The 21,016-nt window shown below is 36.7% G+C and overlaps 1 protein-coding gene across 1 annotated transcript; it reads left to right on the top strand.

Annotated features, from left to right (window-relative positions):
• Positions 1-1,978: 1,978 nt before the first annotated feature.
• Positions 1,979-20,458, top strand: LOC141438281 (uncharacterized). Its single transcript, XM_074102092.1, has 5 exons — positions 1,979-2,382; positions 15,683-15,869; positions 16,263-16,821; positions 19,124-19,200; positions 19,494-20,458. The coding sequence occupies exons 1-5, from the start codon at positions 2,375-2,377 to the stop codon at positions 19,710-19,712; spliced, it is 1,050 nt and encodes a 349-aa protein (XP_073958193.1). The 5' UTR covers positions 1,979-2,374; the 3' UTR covers positions 19,713-20,458.
• Positions 20,459-21,016: the final 558 nt, after the last annotated feature.

Raw genomic sequence — 21,016 nt, forward strand, 5'->3', positions numbered from 1 at the left:
AGAATTCCGTAAAAATTTGTAAGTACCTATCTATGAATATCTATTAACTACTTTACCTATATAAGCAAAATGTACCTACGCAGCGTGAGGTGATTTTAGATTGGTTACTGACACAGACAGACATAAAAAAGGTTTTCAGATTTCATACCAAAAGTCTTTATACCAAATTTCTAGTTTTAGAACAACTGGAAGCACTCTTTAGGTTTTGATTCCCCGATAATTTGTATGGAAACCTGAGTATTTGATATTAATTTCAGTTTGATACGTCCACGCGTCTTGACTGACGACGGACGAACGGCCAGACAAACAAGACAGACAGAAGGACAACAAAGAGAAGGATCTATAAGTTAGGTAAATTTTATTTATAACGGGGTACAAAGTAAAAAAATAAAATTTTCGGGGTTTTGTTTTACTTTACTTGAGCTGAAAACATTTTACGCTGAGTGAGTGAGTGTGTTTTACAAGTTCATGTATATCATACCCGTATCAGTTTACACCAAGAGATATTATGGGTGCTCCAGGGGTGCACCATGATATAACTGAACTTGTATCATCTAATTGTGATTGTATTTTTGGAGTATTTTTTATTTCAACTCCAAATTTGTTACTTTTACGGGTATCCCGTGAAACCATATCGAAAATACAAACTGAGTCATAGATGCACAGAAAAACCAGAAAAAGAGACCAGCGCTGGGAACCCCTACACCACCGCTGGTTTTGTCCGTACTGCGTGCTAGCACACAGCACGGATTGCTGAGAACCTGCAATGGGTTCGATTTCCAGCGCTGGTCTCTTTTTCTGGTTTTTCTGTGCATCTATGACTCAGTTTGTATTTTCGATATGTATCATCTAACACATATTATTTACTCATATAGACATTTAAATAGGTACAATCTTACAGGTTTTGCGCGATTTTCTTCAAACTTACAATATTTACCGAAAAACACTAAATACACGTTTATAGAATATATTTTTATTTATAAAAAAAGTGCTTCGGTAAAAGCCCCCTTGGCTCACAAACCAGAATTTTTTAAATCTTATTTTCGCTCTTCTGTAAAATGTCGATTTTGCACTTGGATCATTTATCACAGGAGGCACAGCTTTATTATCTTACTGCATCCTTGCATGGTTGGTGGAGGTCACGTGGAGGTGCAGCAATGACAACCCTATATTGAAACCCGAATGAGCCCATCGGGTGACATGTCTATTCATTTTTCGACCTCTCCTTTTCCCTAAAAAGAACTGTTTCATTCCTACAAAGCCCTAACTGTGTGCCAACTACTAAACCTCTCAAATCTGCTCCTTACAACAAAAGTGTCTACGACAAAATGCGATCAGATTATCAGATTACGGTTTTTACAACAATTCGAACCAGGTAATGCTTTTACGCGTATTTTTTTTATTCGACTAAATGGCAAACGAGCAAGTGGGTCTCCTGATGGTAAGAGATCACCACTGCCCATAAACATCTGCAACACCAGGGGTTATTGCCAACCTAGAGGCCTAAGATGGGATGTACCTGTACCTCAAGTGCCAGTAATTTCACCGGATGTCTTACTCTCCACACCGAAACACAACAATGCAAGCACTGCTGCTTCACGGCAGGATTAGCGAGCAAGATGGTGTTAGCAATCCGGGCGGACCTTGCACAAAGTCCTACCACCTGCAAAATTCGCATCGTTTTAGGTTCATTTCTCTACAACAAAATTAATAGGCACCAATGTTTATTCTAGCAGTTATATGTATAACTATTTATATACCAGTTCCAAAATCAAACTGACACAGTGGCTGCAAAATCTGTCATAAACATTTAATTTAAGTAGTTAACAAGAATATAGAGGTAGTTGGATCATATACAACGATTATTTAAGTACCTACTTACTTCATAACATTCATTAGCAACTCATTTGGGTTTTCATAAATATGCTGCTTATCTTGCTGTTGACACGGAATCAAAACAAAGACAGCCATTACTTATCGAACACTGGAACTAGTCTAATAAACTCAATCGTTCCACCAATCGGACATTTAGATACGAGCAGAGTATCTATTTGGTATCTGCCCCAAATGAGTGAGAGCGTTTATTGTCTTACGAGTTGTTTCGGCGCGGTGATACGTTCGGCTGAGGACGTCTGATAACAGATTAAGCGACAGTATCAGTGGGTCCTCTGAGTACAGAACACCTCCGCGGCATTGCCATCCCGCGGCCCAGCCCAAGGCATGGACTAATTGAATCAATTGAGCGAGTGCCTTCCCTCCAGACTGCTCGCTGATTGCGGCTTGCCCACAAGCGACCGGCCACAGAAGTTGTGTTCTCTAGTGATATAGTGGTTATGCAGTGCTGATTTCCAGTGAAGTTTTACCAGTTTACGATATGTACAGGTAATGCATCATATTGTTAAGCCGGAACGATTTTCACTGACGTAGGAAAGTTTTTAAAAGTGTAATTCGATAAACATGCTGATAATATGCCGCTCTTTCAATTTTAACTCCAACTTATGTTTAAGTAGGTAAATTCCACCACAACAATACGAACGGGACGACTCTACTCTACTTATTGTCTTATGTATAGAATGACTTTAAACAGGTGCTTACATGTTATCTTTAGTATTTTCTTTTTCTTATAAGTTCTAGAAATGTGTATAGTTTAGACAAATAGAGAGCTAGATAGCCACTTTGAACGTAATAAAGTTAGGACTAAAATTAAATGATGAAAAATACTTAAACCTGAGAATGTGGACAGTCACAAAAGCCGTTGTATTTTCCTGTAGGTATCTAAGTAGGTATATGATGGTTTCTTGCGTAAATTTCACATTATTTACAACATACTTTATTACTTTTGCCGTTTGTCTGTAAATAATCTCTAATTATGTTATGACAATTACTATATTGACTGTTAATGACGCGACGACACTACGAAGAAGGGACAACAAGAATTAAATCAAATTATCGTATAAAAATAATCTGTATTTAAAATTGTCCTATATTATGCCCTATATCTATCTACTATGTCCTATATCTGACTGACTGATTAAATGCCCAACCAAATGTAGTCTAGAAAGCTGAAATATTTGTAGCGTTAACGCGTACCTACCTATACAAAGAACGGATTTTTCGAAATTAGTACTATTAGCTATTCTTGCTATCAAGCTTCTGTAGACTTAGCATAGCACTGCAAAAAGAAAAAGATAATAATGGATGACCAGCTTACAGTATTTTTTCTCGACCCTTTGACTCACGCTGCGGGGGGGAGTGGTTTCCCACACAACGAGATCCTGTAGGTCTCTAATCGTCACTTAGTTACTTTTACTAACATGATAGGTACTCTTAACTCATCGTGTGAATCGGATTTAAGGACAAGAACTTACTAGAGAATTGGTACACCCTTATTACTTAGTAGGAGTAAGTATTATGTATTTGCTTATTCCCGAAGCCTTATAAAGCACTTGTTCATATATTCTTCTGCTTCAGCGTATTTTCTCTGACCGGATGTGTTTTGTTTTGAAGGAGTAACGCAGGGGGGTGATATCACAATTTTGCGTATTTAGAGTTGATTCAGAGAGAGTAAATATAAATCAAACAACCTTATCAAGTAACAGATAAATTAGGCAGTAAACGAATAAAAGCAGTATTTTACACCGTCAAAGCCAACTTTATAACGATTTAGAACGATCGTATTTGACGCATCTGAAAATCTTGACCCAAACACGGTCTTTCAAAAAACTGACAAGCACCAGCAGATGTTCTAGCGCTACGAATTCTTGAAAACAAAATTGTCTAATTAGTTGTGTATCTCTAACTTGATTATTTTATTTTCCTTACTAATAAATGTGAAAATCACCCTGTCTGTTTGTATATCAGGTTACCTCTACGCTTTAAACCGCTGAACCGATTTAGATGAAATTTAGTATGGAGATTGTTTGAAGGAAGGAAGGAAGGACTTAGGATAGCGATAAACGAATTCTTCGCAAGTGGATTCCCGGGAAACAGCTGGTATTATAAATGCGAAAGTATCTGTCTGTTAGCTCTCACGCCCACTATCTCGATTTAAATTATATTTGGTATGGAGATATTTTGAGACCCTGGGAAGGAGATAGGATAGTTTTTATCCCGGATAATTGTACAGTGCCCGCTGGATAGCGATAAACCAATATTACGCAGACCTTTACACACAACAGTTAAGTAAGTAGTTAGTTAGTAAATTTATTTATTTGTCACTTTAAATTACAGCATTCCGGTAAAAACCAATGCGCTGTAAAATTTAAATTATACAAAAAAAAACACAAAAAAGACGTACAAAAATAAAACAAAGTAATTGGGATGCACCAAAAAAAATAACCTATATAGTTTTTATTTTATTTTTGGAAAGAATAGGATATTTTAAGATACCTTTTTCATTAATTTTGAATTTGGATGAGTCTTTAATTTTTTGTAATTTTTTTACGAAATACGCTGGATGACGTCACAGTGAGACAGTCTCGTTCCATTGCCTAGAAAAATTCAGGTGGTACATAACATAATCTGTGGCATTACAATTTGACAATAATTCAAGCACGGCTTAGAGCTCTAAATGAACCTTGACAAATAGTTTTATTTATCTCTCTTCTTTTAGCTTCGATTATTCCTATGTTATCTTGTACCTTGGGGGAAAATGCCTTAGTCGCCACGCTTGGCAGGCGGGTTGGCGACCGCAGTTATACCCGATAGCTGTGGAGCTATGGAGAGGGCTATGCTCGGGGTTTCTCTGCGGGATAGAATCAGAAATGATGATACCCGCATTAGAACTAAGGTTACCGACATAGCCCGAAGAATTGCTAATCTGAAGTGGCAATGGGCGAGGAACATTGCTCGCAGGAATGATGGCCGATGGGGTCAAAAGGTTCTCGAATGGCGTCCGCGGACCGGGAGACGAGCTGTCGGTAGGCCTCCAACAAGATGGAGCGACGACCTGGTTAAGATTGCGGGATCGCGGTGGACGCGAAAAGCACAAGACCGGTCTGAGTGGAGAGCCTTGGGGGAGGCCTATGTCCAGCAGTGGACGTCTTTCGGCTGACATGATGTTTCCTATTTTTTTTTAATGGTGTGATAGTAAATAGATATTTTTTATTATAATCTGATACTTAAATTCTTTTGTATTTATTGTAACATAGTAATTTAATAATTTAATTTGTAAAAATACATTGGAAATACTCGTATGCATTTCGGACTTTACGATAAATGACAATTGTTTAAGGCCGGGTGCGCATCATGTGATTAAAGTTCTATCTTTGTCACTCTTTGCTATTATAAGCATTTAGCAACATTTCAAATTGTCAATTTGCTTACGAGTGTAGACCTGCTTTATAACTGCCTTTGTGACGAGACACTGCAGGAGCCAAATGAGGGTCATTACTTAAATTTTGTTTATCACATTAACTAAACTAAACTAATTAACTAATTAACTTAACTAAACATAAACTTGTTCAGTTTATCACATTTTTGGAATCTGATTTCTGAAAACGCTTCACAAAGCCTATTTCTCCAAATGGTTTTCGATATATTATATGTTGTCAAAAATTGGGACATCCCAATTAGGGTTTTTTTAGGGGTTTTTAGAGAAATAAATGCACCACCTTTTTCCGGGTTTTACCTGTCGTTAGGCGACCTACGCCACTAATGCTAGTCTTCGAAAATGCTTCTTTTCTTTTAGGTAGGTACTTACCTACATCTAAAAGCAAATATTTCGATTTGTTGCTGATGCTTCATGGGCAGGGGCGTGGACGCATCATAAAGATCAATCAGACTATTGGGGCCGCCACGCATGATGCGCGGGAGTGGATCCTACAATGCGCAGCTTCCGTTCAATCGGTTGTGTGCTGTTCGGGAGCCAATAAAGGTGATATATCTACCTGGGCATACGTAGGGTGGGTAAGTAGATGATTTACCTACACCACTGTTATGAAATCGATCATAAATATTAACACTGTGCTCTACTTACAAAAAATATATGAAACCTATTTATAGTTGGTGGCTATACCTACCTATAACCTCAAACACTCATTCATTAAATACTTAGGTTACAAAATATGTACTATGTACAAAAACTTGGGTAATATGAAGACATGGATTAGGCAGCAAAAGTACTTTGAAAATTTACATACGTACCTACTTACTACGATTCTATCACCCGGTCCAAATACATACATTATGTACCTAGTGACATGGGCCAAGTAGTGATATATTTATATCCCTAGGAATATAGCAATAACTAATAGTTATTCAGTAATAGAACTATATTACTAGCTAGACTAATCTAGTGAATCGTTATGTGCATGTAAAAAATCTAACAAAGACTTTTTCGCCTTTCACCTGACCCGACAGCGTCGGATCGGATCCGCTCCGCCTCATGTCCAATAACTATTTCACTAGATTAGTCTAGTAAAATTCTGAGAAATATAACTATATCACTGCTTTAATCATCTTCACTGCTACACACACACACACATACATAACTATAACTGAATGATGATAAATAAACTAAATCAAGGCTATCAAAAATGCACATATAATACAACTCCCACTTATTATTTTGTTGTAACAATAGAAATCGATATGTTGATAAATTGGTTATACCTCTTTTATTGTGTCTATAAATGTTTGATAAGACAAGGAAAACAATGCTCAAAGGAATATAGTGATCTAGATAATTGCAAACGTATCCTAGAAATAAACTGAGCAGTTGAAGGGTCATCCATCAATTGAAAGGAATTAATTCGGCCTCTGCACAATTAAGACGATTGGATGAGACGCGGTCCCTCTGACTCAAAGTTAAAATGGCAAGGGCTACGTTGCGCGAGTTAAATTTTAAAACCTTGAAATTTGGTGATTAGATTCGATTACTCACAGCGATAAGAACTTAGTCGTATCTACAATTTATTTCGATGCATGATTCTAGTTGTTTTACATTCAATAGGTACTTTCGTTTATCTTTATATCTACATGGTTAGTTTAGTTCTACGAGCGTTTCAAACCGCTATCAGTTTCCCTAACGAGTACTGCCTTTTCGCAACGTAACGTTTGGCAACCTGTTTCATTTCGCAAACTCTAAAACTGTAAATATTTCAGGATTTATTTCAGGGTCATCGTGTAGAACCCTTTAGATTAGGTTAGTTTTATAAAAATCCTGAAATATTTACAGTTTCAGAAATATTAAGCAGTTGGGAAATGAAAAGTTGCGAAATGAAACAGGTTGCCAAACGTTATTCGCCGAAACATTAGTAAACCTTCCCTAAGCATGTATGAAGAAATGAGAGACCGTAAGCAAGAAATTTGAATGTACTTAACTATTGTTAATGTACCGCATGCACACCATGTCGTTATCCAGTATAAAATCCTTCCATTCTACCTGACTCATTTCTTCAGTATAAGCGACAGGAAACTGATAGCGGTTGAAACGCTCGTAGAACTACCCACCTAGTCTGTACCGTTTCATGAAGCAACATTAAAATTTTAACAGTGAAACTCGCGCTAGTTTTTTCAATAATTTATGTCGGAAGTGTAAAATAATAATATTACACTTGCATGTAGAGTTTATTATTGTTAAATAATCCCAAGTCTAAAATCTAGAAGGTAACACAATTCTCAGTAGGTAGATACTTAACATCTTTGTTTTATTAAAAACATGCGAATGTAGCCGTTAAAATTTTAATTTGAAACGAAATGAAAAACACTAAAATCAAAGTATGTAGACTCAGTGGAAAGTCAAAAACAATCGCGAAGAAAACAAATTAGTTCCCAAGATACCATAGGTAACTAATTAAAAAAAATGATTTTTTTTATGAACATATTCCGGCCTAATGCAATTTCTGAAGCTTCCAAACAAAATTTTGCAAAAGTAGGTAATTTTTTAATTGACTGTTACTCGTATACTTATAAAGCCGCTTCTGCGGTAGCTGTGATGTATTCCTTTTTAACCCCCGACGCTAAAAGAGGAGTATGTTATGAGTTTGCCCGTTCTGTCTGAGTGTGTGTGTCTGTGTATCTGTCCGTGGCACCGCAGCTCTGAAACGGGTGAACCGATTTGAATGCAGTTTTTTTTTGTTTGAAAGCTGGTTAAATTGAGACAAGTATAGGCCCTGACGGTTAATAATCACTGGCAAATAGAGTAAAAAAAAAGTCTACTACTTCCCATCTGGCCGGAAGTGTTCTATTGCATTATTTAGGTACGTCATTAGGACATTTGAAAAATTTTCGTCAAAATCTGATGTTATTTTTTGAATAAAACTCGTGTATCCGCAATGTATCCGTATTAGCATAGAGATGGAGGAAAAATTTGACATTTTAAAAATCGATTAATGCTCGATCGAATAAGCGATTTTTATTTAATTAAAAAATAGTTAATACTGCTTTTATAATTGAATAAACAGTCTTTGGAATTAAATCAAGTACCTATTGTAAACAATAAAACAAAATTCGTCGCCTTTTTTCAAGTACTAAATATCGATCTGTTCAATTAATAAATTAATCGATTTACTGAACAGATTAATTATTTTGCAATAGCTTCTAGGTAGGTATTTAATAGTTTGTGGTCGGGTTAATGGCCTCTTTGTTTACACTTTTTATACCGGGTGTGGCCTGTAACATGAGCAAATAATTAAAACATAGATCATACTCATCAAAATGAACAACATTAGTTCAGCGACTTCTAAAAATAATTAGTTTTTTAATTTATATTACACTTTAAAGTTTATTCGAAGAAGCAAAGGTGTAAAGCAAAATGGTTGATGTTTGTTTGTAGCATGAAAGACGACGTCAGTTGTGTTCTAGGATGGCGTACAGTCACCAGCACACTCACAACTCATAATCATAATCAATCATAATTTGTATTTGTCAGTTGCGCTTCGCCGTTTTTAAAAGAAAATCAAAATGACAGCAAAACGGCCAGTATTAAATTATCCTCAGAAATTATCAAACTAGTATGCAAGCTCGCTAAAACGTTCATTCGTCGCTTTTAGACTGGGTAGAAAAAAATGCAGGGATTTAAAAACACAAAAATAACCTGATTTAAATCATAGTGTAATCGACTCTACTCTCGATTCTGAGCAAACTCCTTTCTGTACCACTACCATGAATTTACAGTGGCCGTACTCGATAGCCACGGCGTAAATTATTTGTATGGAGAATTGTAACAGGGCCTCTACAAATAATTTATGCCGTCGCGCTATCGAGTACGGTCACTGTAAACTCATGGTAGTCGTACTGGTTTTTAGTTAGGTCTTTAATTAACACCTTGTATACTCAAGATCAGCCGATTTTAATAATGTACGTAAGTACCTGGGCGACCGAGCTTCGCTCGACCAAGCAAGCAAGACCAAGCTAAATCGAATTTTCATCCCCGAAAACCCCAACATACCAAAGTTCATCGAAATCATTGGAGCCGTGTCCTGAGTTCCCCGAAATATATATATATACATATAGGTACAAGAACTGCTCGTTTAATGGGAGGCATTAGATATATAGACTATTGTCTATTGTCTATGTAGTAATACAATATTGATGCCCAAGATGCAAGAGCGTCTAGTAGAAAAGTTGCTACCAATTTAAGTCAATTCGAAGCCTCTTCAGATACCTAGATAGTATCTAGAATTAAAGATCACATTTATCTACGAGAATCAATCGACTGTCACACATTCATGATCCAACTATGGCGATAATTTATCACTTCAAATGACTTTCTTATCACTTGCGAACATTGATGAAATAAAGCGCCATCAGCTTTAACCAGGATTTTAAATGCCGCTATTAGTAGGCCATGGTCACGTAGATATAAGTATCATCTGATTTGGGTTACAAGTGTGCATCATTAAGATCGTAATCGCTTTGTTGCAGTTTTAAGTACCTACCCAATACTTTGATATGAACAACTAACTAATCAGATGACTGACGATGTATGAGTCCCTTACCTTCTCCGTAACTAACAGGCCATTCATATACGAATACGAGTACTTTGTCACGTTAACTATAATAAGGTTCACGGATACGAGTAGGGTCACCCAGAGCCAACTCTAGTCCTTGATCAAGGTAAAGCGAGATTGTCTACACCGTTTCCGCGCCTCTCACAACGCGCCATCAAAGTTTTATTTTGCACTGGATAAAGAGTTTTCGACAGGCGAAATATAGGCAGATGGCGTTAGTACCGTGAGGACGTTTCAGTCTTCCTTGCGATTGGCTCATTTAGATATTTATCCAATCACAAGCGTGACAGATGTCAAACGGACCTCACGATACGAACGCCATCTAGCGATATTTCGCCTGTCGAAACCTTCATTGGAAAATGGCGCCCCTTGCCATTTGGCGCCTAAAGCGACCGCGCCTCTTGCTCTGCTGTACCTCAGGGCCGGCGCTGCGTGAGCCTTACCTAGACTAGACCTAGCAGATATCCATCACCATCGGCATCAAATGACTACGCGCACGTAGAGCGCTAATTAAGTATCTATTAACTTAGACATATAAATCAGGTTAGCATCATAATTTATATTATTTTTACAATAATCATTATAAACATGACAAATATGACACCGCGGTTTTGAAAAACGTAACCAAACTAAATACTTTGTGCAACTCACATGTGTACTTGGATATAGTTACAGGATGCAATTTCTTACGTGATACAAAAATAGTGTATCTGGTTCAGTTCATGCTGGAGAATATAATTGAGTACTATTAAAATAACATAATAATACTCAATTGTTTAAATTAGTCTTATTTAAAGCTTCTTAATCACAAACTCAAAGTATGGACACCATACATTCAATTCATCTAGTAGATAGTTTCCGTACGTAATTACCGACTCGAAGAAAACCTTTTCAAATTGAATAACTTTCTCTTAAGGAATCTAAGAGGGACAACAGTCTGTTCAATAAAGGAATTGACAGAAGGAAAATAGTTTCTTTATCATGCACGCTTTAGGAAGTCAATTAATAAGTTCATTTCATTTTTTTAGTATACTTACAGTCTAAACTTAATTCTAATTAAAATATCGAAGACGTCAATATTAGTTTCAATTATTCATTAACAACTGTTGCCCGCGATTCCGTTCACGTAGAATTCGTTTATTGCTATCCCGCGGGAACTATGCAATTTTCCGGGATACAAACTAGATTCTATGTCCTTCCCCGGGACTTGTACTATCTGTAATCGAGATCCCGTAAGGCCTATTAGTTGTGGGGAGACGTATATGAAACACTAATATTGTATCACGTCGAGATCCCGTAAGGCCTATTAGTTGTGGGGAGACGTATATGAAACACTAATACTGTATCACATTGCATCCTGTATACAGTGGTGCAGGTACCTTGATAAATATCTAGGTAGGTAGTAAATCCATAATACAGGTGACATCAACAATAACAAAAGCGAGTGTCAGCTCAGAACTGCGACAGCGGCAGTCATGAGGATGCCACTCATTACTCGCCACACCACATTATTATTGCATTACTTAAACCCTCTAATTTGATATTAATTTTGCCTCCATTATTTTCATTATCTCTGCTGACATAACATTAAGAATAACTAAGCTGTTTTACAATGTCACCGTGCAACGTGACGCAGGTAAATTATAGGTGCGGTGTAACGCCGTGAATGGTATTTTTCAGGGAACAATATCCGTTCGGCACGTCGACATTCGGCCAACAAAATACAGGGTCATACTTTATCATTATCTCGCTGTATTCTTGGTGAATGTTGTCTGAATTGATACTTCGAGGAGTTCGCAAGCGTTAAAACGTATGAGTATGACCAATACAACGTACGTACGACGCTCTGGTATTTTTAGGGTTCCGTAGCCAAAATGGCAAAAACGGAACCCTTATAGTTTCGCCATGTCTGTCTGTCTGTCTGTCCGTCCGCGGCTTTGCTCAAGGACTATCAATGCTAGAAAGCTGTAATTTTGCACGGATATATATATATATATAAACTATGCAGACAAAATGGTACAATAAAAATGAAAAAAAAAATTTTTTTTGGATTACTTTAGGAGATAGACGTAAAGGGGGGGGATTTTTTTTCTCATCCAACCTTGTAGTGTGGTGTATCGTTGGATAGGTCTTTTAAAACCATTAGGGGGTTGCTAAAACGATTTTTCGATTCAGTGATCTGTTTGCAAAATATTCAACTCTAAAGTGCAGTAATATCTACACTTAAAATCTTGACATTAGTAGTTAAAGAGTAAATAACAGCCTAAGGTATAAAATATACCTAAACTTGGAATAAGTATTCCGTACAAAATACGAAATCCTTAGAAAAATATTAACTTAATTTTTTCGTAAAGGCTACGGGAACCCTATTTCGGGCGTATCCGACACGCTCTTGGTCGGTTTTTTTAATCAAGAATGTCAATGTATGTTATAGGTACAATGAGTAACGAAAGATGAGTCAGTTCGAAGGAAAAATAAGTAGATTATTTGATAAATTGCTCTTCTGAGAACGTACCCATCTGTACAAAGAGATAATAAGTAGAAAGGTGACTACGAGTATCATTCAAAAATCGATTTAATTGGATATTTTGCTAGGTACAGGTTGCTATCAACTCAGCAGTGAAAAAATCCCCTTCAAAGTACCTAGTTATCTATTCTGTCTGACTGTTTGTTTGTTACTTCTTTAAATTCAAACTACTGAACCAATTTAAATGAAATTTCATATGGAGTTAGTTTGAGACCCCGGGAAGATTTTACACCGGATTGCATAGTTAGGTTAATGATAAAAGAGTTCTTCGCTCTAGCTTCAATAATTTCTTGCATTTACCATAATTAACAAAGGAAGTTAAGATTACGTAATTTGTAACTTTTCTGATTTAGACGTCAAATATTCGAGTAAAAAACCTATTTTGTTATTTTGTTTCTTATCATTTTTCTGAGGCTCCGCAGTATGTGCTAACAACAGTAACCCGGTCACAACAGATTGTAGGCAGCACCTGCTACCTCGTATAACATTTATTTATACTTAATTGATCACTGCAAGAACAACGTAAGGTAGGTAGTGAGTGAGATAAGGCGAAAAACATGAAGAGTAGAGTACAAGCGGTAAAATCATCGTAGAGCGTTCGATAAATAAAGCACCATTAAAATGTGATTTTGATCTTCTATTTTTAGACGACCAGATGGCCTAGTGGTTAGAGAACCTGACTACGAAGCTTGAGGTCCCGGGTTCGATTCCCGCGTCGGGGCAGATATTTGTATGGAAAATACGAATGTTTGTTCTCGGGGCTTGGGTGTTTAATATGTATTTAAGTATGTATCTATCTATATAATTATATTTTATCCGTTGCTTAGTACCCATAACACAAGCTTTGCTAAGCTTACTTTGGGACTAGGTCAATCGGTGTGAATTTTCCCGTGATATTTATTTATTTCTATTTATTATTTATTTTTAGGGTTCCGTAATCAACTAGGAACCCTTATTCCCTTATTATTATTCTAGCAAATAAAGATTTACTTACTTACTTATAGTTTCGTCTGTCCGTCTGTCTGTCCTTCCGCGGCTAAGCTGAGAGACCGTTAGTACTAGAAAGCTGTATAATTCGACATGAATATATATATTCATTAATTAATAAAACAAAAAAAAAATTTTTTTAGTGTAAGTATACCTCCCATAGACGTAGTGGGGGTGATTTTTTTTCTCCACTAACCCTATACGTGTGGGGTATCGTTGGATAGGTCTTTTAAAACCATTGGGGGTTGCTAAGATAATTTTTCTATTCAGTGATCTCTTTGCGAAATATTCAACTTTAAAGTGCAAATTTTCATTGAAATCGAGCGTCCCCCCTCCCTTCTAAAATCTACTGTTGGGTGGAAATTTAAAAAAAAAACAGAATGGTAGTAAATATATCAAATTTACAAGGAAAATTATAGCGGCTAAGATTGCTTGAGAATTATTAGTAGTTTAAGAGTAAATAGCAGCCTAAGGTATAAAATATACCTACCTAAACTTGGAAGATTCATTACACAATATGAAATCCTTAGAAAAATATTATTTGATTTATTTTCGTAATGGCTACGGAACCCTATCCTGGGCGTGTACCTACGACACGCTCTTGACCGATTTTTCTTCTATATCTTCGTGGGTAGGTAGGTATAAATAATACACTAATGGCCTGGCAACTCATGAGCATGACATTCTGCATTCGTTATCCCTCTTTATAATTTGGCAATAGCAAACTTGCGGTTGATTCAAAACTTCGCATGATTTGTTATTAACAGACAGGACATCTATTGACTACCTACTGAGAATGTAAGTTTAAACTCGATAACCTTATGCGTTATGAGTAAGTATGTACGTAGGTACATTCCGTTTGACCTGATGACCCTCGTCTTATAGATATTCTCGACTACGACAGTGCAGCTTTTGTTACTTATAAAAATAGTTCATTTCAGCTTGAATAATGATCAGTTTGACTTTCTATAGATAGGTAGGTACTATTTCAAAAGATTTAGGCTAGGTTTTAAGATCCATCATCCGTATATATTTGTGACATCATTGATATGTATTGCAAGCTTAGATTAACTTAACCTCGTATAATTTTATATGTTTATTTGCTTCAAATCGTGAGAATTAATTTTGAGTAAGTACCTACCTAAATACATACCGGTCTGAGTGGAGAGATTTGGGGGAGGTCTATGTCCAGCAGTGGACGTCTTTCGGCTGACATGATGATGATGACCTAATAAATATGCTTGTTATTTTTCAGGTGGTAGGACCTTGTGCAAGGTCCGCCCGGATTGCTACCACCATCTTGCTCGCTTGTGTTTCGGCGTGGAGAGTAAGACAGCCGGTGAAATTACTGGCACTTGAGGTATCCCATCTTAGGCCTCTAGATTGGCAACGCATCTGCAATCCCCCTGGTGTTGCAGGTGTCTATGGGCGATGGTAATCTCTTACCATCAGGTGACCCACTTGCTCGTTTGCCATCAAGTCGAATAAAAAAATAAAAATATGCTGTGGACCAAGTGATAAATCGGTAATTTTTCATAATGCCCGGGCATTATGAAAATGACCAATATGAGATGGCAATTTGATAATAAAAAGTCAAATAATTAAATTGCCCGGGCATTAGGTATACACATTGTCGATCACCTATGTATTGGGCAGAGTAATAAAAATGTGCTCATTACTATTATTTACTCATATTTTGACAAAAAATTCCCACGTTTTATAAATGCATTTACCTACATAAGGACAAGTGATAAATAAGAGTATCATTTATAATGCCCGGGCATTATAAATAATGCCCTTATTTATCACTTGGTCCATAACACTTAATATTTACTGCCTACGTTAAAAAAAAAACTTACCTCAAAATCGATAATTTTTCTGAGTGAACTTTATTTCAAGGGTCAATTTTGCATAGTATCGATATGTCATTCCTAGTTTGGATTACAGTGCAAATATTTAATCTAAACAAAAATTAAAGTCAGTAACAAAAAAACTTGCATTAAAATGATTTTTTTTTAACAATGCCTTTTATATAACTAGTCTTCCATCTGGTGCCTAAGTGCCTACGTACCTAAGGTTAAAAGGATCTGTACCATTTCCATTCCATGCTACTATTCGTTCAGTGAACTCTAAGTATATACCTAAATCTGTTGAGCTAATATTACGAGTAAGACCCAATAATATTTTAATTTACTTTTGTTTTATTTACTTACAGTGTAACCTGGGTTCTCCTGGCGCTAGCCTTGTGCGACGTTAAGGTGTTAAATGCAGAGAGCGGGGAGATCGAGGAGTTGACAGGGTTACCGAAGCGATGCTCTTACGACTACGCGTACGGGTACTACGGGGCCTATTGCGCTGATCTGGGCCTCAACAAGATCCCTAGCCTTAAGTCCGGCGTAGAGGTCAGTCAACCGAGCCTTACTAATACCATAAATGCTAAAGTAACTACAACTGTCTGTCTGTTATCTCTTCAGGCTTAGAATGCTGAACCGATTTAGATGAGATTCGGTTTGGAGATAATTTTGAGACCCTAAAAAGGACATGGATAGTTTTTATAACGGAAAATCCTGCGGGATAGCGATAGGTAAACGAATTCTTGACAAGAAGTTGCATGCAAAAGCCAGTAAAAAAATGTTTAATGGCACTAATAAGAAAACAACGACAGGTACGTATACTTGTCTGTCTGTTTGTTCCGGGCAAAGGTTCCGGGTAATGTCAATCAACACACTCCATTTATAAATCACTGCATTTGAGTAAATAGGTAGGTGCTAATACGAGTTATTCTTGCATTTCAGATTCTCGATTTTAGCGAAAACAAATTACGAGAAATCAAAGCAACCTGTTTTTCCGACTACTCCGGTCTAAGGATGCTTTATCTTGCTGACAATAAAATCTATCACATAGAAGAAAATGCACTCGCATCTCTGACGTACCTACAGAGTTTAGATCTGTCTAGAAACGTAATCACTCATGTGCCACCGTCTTTATTCCAACTACCAGCATTAAAAAAGTTGCATTTAAGTGGAAACCCACTTACGCACATGGATTCGTCTGCTCTTAGTAAGCCAATAAGAGCGCCTATCGAATACCTAGACATCTCGGACTGTGGTCTGACAGAGATATGGAATTGGGGTATTCTTCCGCAGCTACTTTTCTATAACATTTCACAAAATTCCCTAAGGAGTCTAGATGTATCTCATTTTGTCGAAATGTGCAATTTAAGGAAAGTGGATATGTCGAAGTCCATTGATAGAATACGACTGTGCGACATCAAACCTTCGATAAAATGGCTGCAGCAAAGACGCGTCGACTATTTACTATTAGATGACTCCCACGTGAGATTGAAATCAAGAGGTTGGTACATAGGACTGTTTGAGTCTATTTATTATTTTTGAGACAATAATGACAGCCAAAGATGCGGCTCGTGGAAGAATAGCGACCTTAAAAATAAGACCGACCGCGCATACGGATTTTTAGCTTGTGAATTTCCCAAATCAATCAATTCAATTATACAAGACAATTTTTTGCTGACTGTACCTACTTGCATTGTCATCCGAACTACATTTTCATAGAAATTTCAAGTCAATATACTTAACCATGTTATATAGTTATATATTGTGGACCAAGTGATAAATCGGCCGTTCTCATTTTATCGTGCACCTGTCTAATTACCGTACCGCTTTTTTTACAGTACTAGTGAGTGACACGGTAATTAGACTTGAGTGCACAGATAAATGTAAATGGCAGCCGTCCTTTTTCTAGATGTGCACTCAGTTGAAGTGTCGTGTCGCTTTTGCATGACAAAATAAGCGGTACGGTAATCAGACAGGTGCACGATAAAATGAGAATGGCCGAAATCGGTCATTATTCATAATGGCCGGGAATTATGAAAAATTACCAATATGAGATAGCAATTTGATAAAAACTATTCAATTAATTACATTTCCCGGGCATAACACAATGTATATTCCCTATTGGGCAAAGAAATTAAAAAAAACTGCCAAGAGCGTGTCGGACACGCCCGAAATAGGGTTCCGTAGCCATTACGAAAAAATTAAGTAATATTTTTCTAAGAACTTCGTATTTTGTACGGAATATTCCAAGTTTATACCTTATAATATTATATTTTATACCTTAGGCTGCTATTTACTTTTAAAGTACTAATAATTCTCAAGAAAAATTAACCGTTATAATTTTCCTTGTACGTTTGATATACTTACTGTCATCCTGTTTTTTTTTTAATTTATCCACCCACCGGTTTAGATTTTAGAGGAGGGGGGGGACGCTCGATTTTAATGAAAATTCGCACTTTAATTCATCATAGACTTTAAAGTTGAATATTTTGCAAACAAATCACTGACTCGAAAAATCGTTTCAGCAACTCCCGTAGTGGTTTTAAAAGACCTATCTAACGATACCCCACACTACAAGGTTGAATGAGAAAAAAAAAGATCACCCCCACTTTACGTCTATGGATGGGAGGTATACTCCAAAAAAAATTGTTTTTATTGTACCATTTTGTCGGCATAGCTTACATATATATTCGTGCAAAATTACAGCGTTCTAGCATTGATATAGTCTTTGAGCAAAGCCGCGGACGGACAGACAGACAGACAGACAGACAGACATGGCGAAACTATAAGGGTTCCGTTTTTGCCAGTTTGGCTACGGAACCCTAAAAACATGCTTTAGTACCTACCTACTATCTTTTTTATTTTTACATAAAATTTAATGAATCTATAAACATCTATCAAAATCTGTAAAGTAAGATCTTAATGGTAGAATTTAATTCTGGCTTTTATTCTGGAATTTAATTCTTGTTTTGGTTACAGTTGGTCGCTACGCTCGTCGCACCTAACTTTCCGATTGAATTAATCAGACTTCAGCTAGCCAAGAATCAATTGTAATTAAATTGCCCAACGATCATGTAGCAATATTTATAATGCCCGGGCAGCCATCGATGTTAGGTATTTTTTTGTAACAGAACGAAAAAAAAATTATTATGAAAAATGACCGATTTATCACTTGGTCCATAACATGAATACTTCTTATTGATTATAAATATGTATGTCTGTGTCTGTTTGTGTGTGTCTGTTATGTATGGGTCAAGTTGCCCGAAATAAATGAGATTATTTATTATTATTATAATCACTAGAAGTAGGTGGTGCTGGATACTAGGTATATTCAAATTCGACTTTGCGATGCAAGATTTGACGTAAATTAGCGAAATCGGCAAAATTTTCTCTCAAAAAAGATAGTTACAAAATGTAGCAATTTTAATGAAAGCTTGTATTTAATGAAAATGTGAGTATTAGTTACCAAAGAACTCTTTCAAGAATTTCTTACAGAGTAGGTAGATACACTACAGAATCACTTTTGACGTACTTATTTTAGTGGTGTTAACTGTCCTTTGTACTTATAATATACCTATCGATCGACTCGTTATATTATAGTTATCATATTCCCCTACGTTATGTACTAGGTACCTACTTACTCTTATGGATCAATTTCGAAACATGGAACAATTGACCAAATATGACCTAGTTTAACGTTTATAAATTGTTCAATTGTGCCTTACTCGTATCGATACCGCACTATGAAGTAGAATAACACCTATCTAGGAAGCTGAAACTTAATTAGATCATTTATTTTTCAGAATTCGCATATTGTCCTGACGGTACAATCACCGATGAGTTCAACGCAACACACACCTTGTGTTTATCATCTTATAGGGTCAGTGAATAATATTAACATTAATAAATACTTACACAAAATTACGTATACCATACTTTGTTAAAATTTCAGTCTGCTTCAGTTGGTTCTGCTCTGGCAGAATACTTACCAGCGCTGCGGTCTCCGCAGCTTTATGCTATCAGCACCTATGTATCATTTCACGACACTTGGCACCCACAGCTTAGTTATACAGCAAAATTGATCTGTTTTTTACTTTGTTTCACGTTATTGTACCAAAGTTTTATCTATCTACCTATCTATAGTCTATAAAAACAGTAAAAAAAATATTTCAGGTGCCCGTAGCAGACGTCCAAGCATCCCGCAGCACTTGGGCAAGACTATGCGGCGGTCTGGCCGGCTTCCTGATTGGCTTTATGCTGCTGCTGTATCTCTTCCACAGATATAACGTCGCCAAAATCAAGCGGATGACGGAAAAGAAGAAGGTTCCACCTCCTATTCAAGGCGACAAGCAGTCGTCGGAATTGCTACTCAATGAGGTCTCGTCAGCCTAATATGTAATAACGTCCAAAGCACTGATTAACAACTTTTATATAATAATATGAAGCAGTAAAGATGGTTAAAGCTGTGATATACCTACCTAGTGTCCACAAGGAGTCCTAATACATCAAGGATTACCGTTTTATAACTAAACTATCTAGCACACAAGTGAATAGGGTAGTTATTGGGTGGGATTAAGCGAGTGAAGCGAGCGAGATCGAAGAGGTGAAGCGAATCGGGGTTATCTATTTATTTATAACTTGGTAGGTATTTCACTAGATTAGTCTAGTAATAAGCCGTGGTGGCCTAGTGGTTTGACCTATGGCCTCTCAAGCAGAGGATCGTGGGTTTAAACTCCGGCTAGCACCTCTGAGTTTTTCGAAATTCATGTGCGAAATTACATTAGAAATTTACCACTAGCTTTACGGTGAAGGAAAACATCGTGAGGAAACCTGCACAAACCTGCCAAGCAATTCAATGGTGTGTGTGTGAAGTTCCCAATCTGCAATAGGTCCGCGTGGGAACTACAGCCCAAGCCCTCCATTCTGTGAAAAGGCCTGTGCCCAGCAGTGGGACGTATATAGGCTGGGATGAAGATGATGATGATGAGTCTAGTATTATGGTAATATTACTAGATCGTGCTGGTATCATAGCTATATCCCTAGTAACATAGTTGTTATTAACAATTTTCATGTACATACCTAACTTTTTTCTGTATCGCTAGGTATTTGTCTTTATCACGGCTTTAACTTTGTCACTGCGACATTCTTACGAGTATAATGTTATATTAAGGAAGCGTTTATGTGAAATAATAAAGCAATTCTAATATTAAAGTAGACCGGTACCTAGTACTGCCACTGTTTAGAGGTGGGTTGGTAATTGAAGTTGTCAATTACGTTAGCTATAAGCGCAGAAGCTGAGTAAATTTTAAATTTTGTATAATAAATAAAAAAAAGTTACCAGTTCGGCATTAGAAACAAGTGAAGTTATCGGAAACATTTTTGGGATCCGCTGGACGATTAAAATTATTTGGCTCTTTTCGCCTCTCTAAATGTAAAGCAGCAAAATCAGTTTTTGCATTCTGGTTTTATTGTTTTGGTCCTTTTGCCATGTAAGGAAGTAATAAAGTACCTACCTATCTAATTAATTATACATATGAGACATTTAACATGATAAAAGTTATCTGTTTTTATTTAATGTCTGTCTCCAAGCTATAGGTAAATGGTACCCACGGAGCGGTAGGTACATCATTGGTAAGTATCAATAAAATTTAGTTTCATTAGTTGTCTTGTTACACAACGTGAAATCATAGTTTTCA

This window comes from Choristoneura fumiferana, chromosome 18 (genome assembly GCF_025370935.1).
Source record: "Choristoneura fumiferana chromosome 18, NRCan_CFum_1, whole genome shotgun sequence".
Classification (NCBI taxonomy): Eukaryota; Metazoa; Arthropoda; class Insecta; order Lepidoptera; family Tortricidae; genus Choristoneura; species Choristoneura fumiferana.